At 34.7% G+C, this 4,525-nt stretch overlaps 1 protein-coding gene across 1 annotated transcript; it reads left to right on the forward strand.

Annotated features, from left to right (window-relative positions):
• Window positions 1-1,221: 1,221 nt before the first annotated feature.
• Window positions 1,222-3,024, forward strand: LOC110373276 (uncharacterized). The gene is made up of 3 exons (XM_021330504.3): window positions 1,222-1,320; window positions 1,667-1,840; window positions 2,779-3,024. The coding sequence occupies exons 1-3, from the start codon at window positions 1,222-1,224 to the stop codon at window positions 3,022-3,024; spliced, it is 519 nt and encodes a 172-aa protein (XP_021186179.3).
• Window positions 3,025-4,525: the final 1,501 nt, after the last annotated feature.

Raw genomic sequence — 4,525 nt, forward strand, 5'->3', positions numbered from 1 at the left:
CAAACTCACACCACACACACACTTTAATTCTAAAACTAAACACACTTCGCAACACCAAAAAAGTCAAAAATAACCAAAAAACACATAGTAAATCACCCACCGATTCACTAAAAGAATAACCTACTTCCTGAAAATAAAACAACTGGTCACTTATAAACGCGATACCATACAACAACTATTACATGGTTAATATGACCACCTGGCTCCCGCCAAAATAGAAAACAAAATGCCAGTTTCGCAACAATAAGGATTGTTCGTACAATCATCTTTTTCTCAAACGTTTTATAAGCCCGGCTTGTCACCTCATTCAAAATTCATTAGACTCGCTTCCGTCCTACCGAACACTTGGTAAGTTGGCTTTGAATAATATCCTTTTATTATTAAAAAAAACCTCGAATATTTAAAATTGCTGTACCATTTTTTTGTGTGTTAACCGACTTCATTATACATTGGAAAGAAAAACCATACACAAATAAAGAAACAGTGTTCTCCTATAAACAGTGAGTGCCACAGAGTCATCTGATATAATTTAAATAACTTAATAGATGGATGTCAAAACAATTATAGTGATTGAAACTATTCGTCTCTAGAACAATAAATAGTTGCCTTTCTACCATTAAAATCTAAGGGTACTAGACTATAAGTTTTCTCATACATTTCTTAGAAGTAAAATCGCAAGTATACAAACGGTTTCACTGGAGTACTTCTTCACATACCATTATCGGTTATCTCTTCGCATCGTAATTCCGAAGTGTACACATTTCTTTCTCCGTCTACACAATTTGCTACAGCTCATTCCTCCCGATTTTATGTTTATTTCCTTCTCATATTTGTTCTGTTAAAATAACTCGTATTTCTCTCCCTTCGGTGGAAAGGAAGTTTTGAAAGTCGGTTTTTCCTGAAGCTTTGGCGCCAGGAAAGAATAAATAAAGTAGCGAATCAGTGATAAATGTATGTCATTTGTAAATCTTTAGTTGACGCTTGGGGTTGTAAAGAAATGCAAACTGTTATATCAAGGGTCTGATAGCTATGTAAGAACTGTGAGACACATTGATGGACCGGTAAAAATGACAGCTATAAATAAAATGGCTCTAGTGAACCTTGAAGTTGCAACTATAGTCAATATGTAGATTTATAAGTGCAGCTGAAGTTTCGAGAAAATGTATTAACCTTAAATATGACTGACTTTGACATATGGGTATTTCTTTTATTTCCAGAACAATGCATCTATTCAGAATAATATCCTGTCTGTTACCATTCGTCACGGAGATGAATGCGCAGCGGTCAGCGGGCACATTAGTTGATTTCACAGATCCTAAAGTAAGTGAGATGTTTTAAGTTACCTCTACTATACTTACGTCTTCTGTAGATACTTCGAATAAAAACTTTAGAATAAATGAGGGGTGAGGTAAGAAACCTTGACTATTATGCATCTGAAATAAAATTGGATTTCCAAAACAAAAGACGTAACAGTTTTTTCAAAGTCTTGCCTTAACTGTTTAAAAGTTCTTTAAAACTATTTAAAAAATCTTTTCGAGCTCTTCATCACTTCCTTAATTTTGCTGGAGAAAAGTAGATGAACAAACTCCCCAGAAAAAATATCTCTACTAGCGATTGTTGAGATAGATTGGGGGTTAATCTAACATCTTCTTATTTTATGTTTTAGGTACAAGGGCACCTGGACGCTCTGGTCCGGATGGCACAATCCTGCGTCATCAAAGTGCGAGCTACTCCCAAGGACGTGAGGGCGTACTTCACGAACTCCTCACCGGTGTCCAGGTCTGGCCAATGCTTTGCAGCCTGCATGCTGGAGCAGAGTGATGTTATTAACCATGGCAAGGTAAATATATGAAGAACTTAGGTATACCGATTAAGGAAACGTAGTGTAATACGTCTTGCTGCACGGTGAACCGACGATTTGAAGGTGGCTAGCAGTAGATGGATGCGGGCTGCCTAAGACCGGGATGGTAGGCGTTAGAGGAGGCCTGCGTTCAGCAGTGGACGGCAATAGCCTCATATGATGACGATGATGCTATCTAGTAAATATCATGTGTGTCTATCCTTATTATCTCTCTGTCCTTTTTACCATGTTATGCTATGATATTTTAGGTTAAATTCCAGTCTCTACGGGGCTGTAAGTTATCAGTATTGACTGCCATTCGCTCATCATATTTATTCACACCTATGTAACATGTTATCCAATGTTAATCAGCTTAGCATATAAGCTAAAACAATAGCTATCTACGATACTGTTAAAGCGTCTGCCTTATAAAAGATCCAGACAAAAAATATCATAGATTTACAATATTGGATACGCTCACGTAAATCTTCAGTTTGACATTCATTGGATTATGTCAGACGCCTATCGGTGGGCTTTGTGTCAGATATAGTTCTCTAGTGAGAATAGTAGACGTTTTTCAATAAAAGAGCTGATCAGATCTGTCTGAGTAAAATTAAATTATTCAGTGAAATAGTGAATTAAACTTATTTGTAAAATAGAGTCTGATCAAAATAATTTTATAACATACATAAGTAATTACATAAATATGAGTATGCAATTAGTAACATAAGGCCTGAAACACAATTAAAGTACCTGAGCACAAAAATTTCCCATAAGTCATTACTAGAACTTACGACTACAGAAGAACATTAGCCTTAGACATCAGAGAATTGCAAGTCTCTGAATACAGCCTTTGCATTTGAGATTTGAGTGTTCTAATATTTTTGATTGTAAAAGCTTACCCCTAATCTTCTAACAAAGTCTTCAATCTTCCTCAGGTGAACAGAGAACTCCTAGTCCATCTAGCAAGCTTGGTAAACGGCAAGAATTCTCGCGTGGTCCGCAAGCTTAACACTGTCTCCCGTCTCTGCCTGGACAGTATCGAAGGCATGTCAGACAGATGCCAACTAGCGTCTACATACAATGACTGCTTGAACGAAAACATGATCGAATTCGCGTTCCCACTGGATATAGCTGAAGAAGCTGTGAGGAAGATGCCTTTCCATTTAATACAGCCCAAGTGAGTAAATTAAGTATAATTAAGTAAGTAAAACTACATTTACGGATTTTATCGTGGTTACATTAATGTTATTTAAACTCGACATTTCTGATCCTTTACAGCATCTATGGTCATGGGCAGAAGCGATAAAATCCGTAAAAGTAGTTTTATTAAAATGTCTAATATTCACGTACGAGTCAAAAATCAATATATGTAATTAAGTAAGGTTAAAAATATGATAGTAAAAGTAATTGTAGACAAGACTATTGATTTCACAAAAGGTCGCGCACAGTCAATTTTGAAAACATATACAAGTCAAATATTATGACGTTAATATGTTTCATGTTGTCGTGATAAAAACAGCGGTTTTATAAGGTCATAGCTCACTTGAACGACTTTGCTCGCGCCCGGGAATAATTATATTATTCAAATATTTCCTTTAAGTATTGCTCTTTACTTAAACTTGAGTTATGACCTTTAAGAGCCTTGTATTTTTTTACATTATGAGGAATATTTATAAAAAAACAATACGAATTGTTCTTATAAATACTTTATATAAAATATCCGGGTTAGACTACAGGCTATCTTAGAAGTAAATACTTGAGCACCACGACACAAACCTTTTTTCAAAATTAATAAAAATTGTCTAGGTAACACACATCCAAAAAATATATTGTTACGATTATACATATACTGACTACTACATAAAAAAATGCAATATTATGTTTTATGTTTTGTGTATCAATGCTCATGAGTCTGTGCTTTGTTTTCCTAATATAAAAACGTGCGTAGAGTTTCCATAATTTACCGCCACCTATAATTTCTTTTTTTATTTAAATCTGCAAATCTGGCAATTGAAAGAGTCTTGTAAAATCCTGTATATCAATGCGTCAATGAATAATTTCTAACTTCGAATTCTAAAATTAAAAGAAAAATATGTTTTCCCCTGAAAATGAACCACGAAGATGAATTCTTCTTGTTTTATTTTCAGATTACCTCGTATGAGAAAGACACCCATCTAAAACAATTGCCAGGTGAGCAGATCAGTACTAAAAACCTTTTTTTTTTCTTCTAATACTTATTTAAGGTCTTTCTCCAGACAATTGGTATATCTACAGCCAAAAAATACACAATAGTATAGTTCCAAGTGTCATTAATTAACTACAAGTAAATTAAATTGGACTAAAATATTGTATCTCCCCAAAACTAATTGACGAAAAGGTCAATCAAAAATAAATATTTCAATGAAAAGAGTGATAGGAGCCAGCCTATCGCAGACACAATTTATACAATATAATATTATCACTATACAGGAGGATCCTGCTTCCCTTGCATCTTAATGCAAGCCTCAAACGATTCCTTCTGGCAAAGGTATGATGGCTCCCCTAAAGACCCGAACATTCTAGAAGTTGCTCAACTTCATACGTAGATATTCCTAGTGCATGAATACATGTATCATAGGAAACAGAATTAAAATGTTAGTTTGAAAGACGAAGTAACGATTAATGAACTAAAAATAGTCAATT

Source organism: Helicoverpa armigera, chromosome 19 (genome assembly GCF_030705265.1).
Source record: "Helicoverpa armigera isolate CAAS_96S chromosome 19, ASM3070526v1, whole genome shotgun sequence".
Taxonomy (NCBI): domain Eukaryota; kingdom Metazoa; phylum Arthropoda; class Insecta; order Lepidoptera; family Noctuidae; genus Helicoverpa; species Helicoverpa armigera.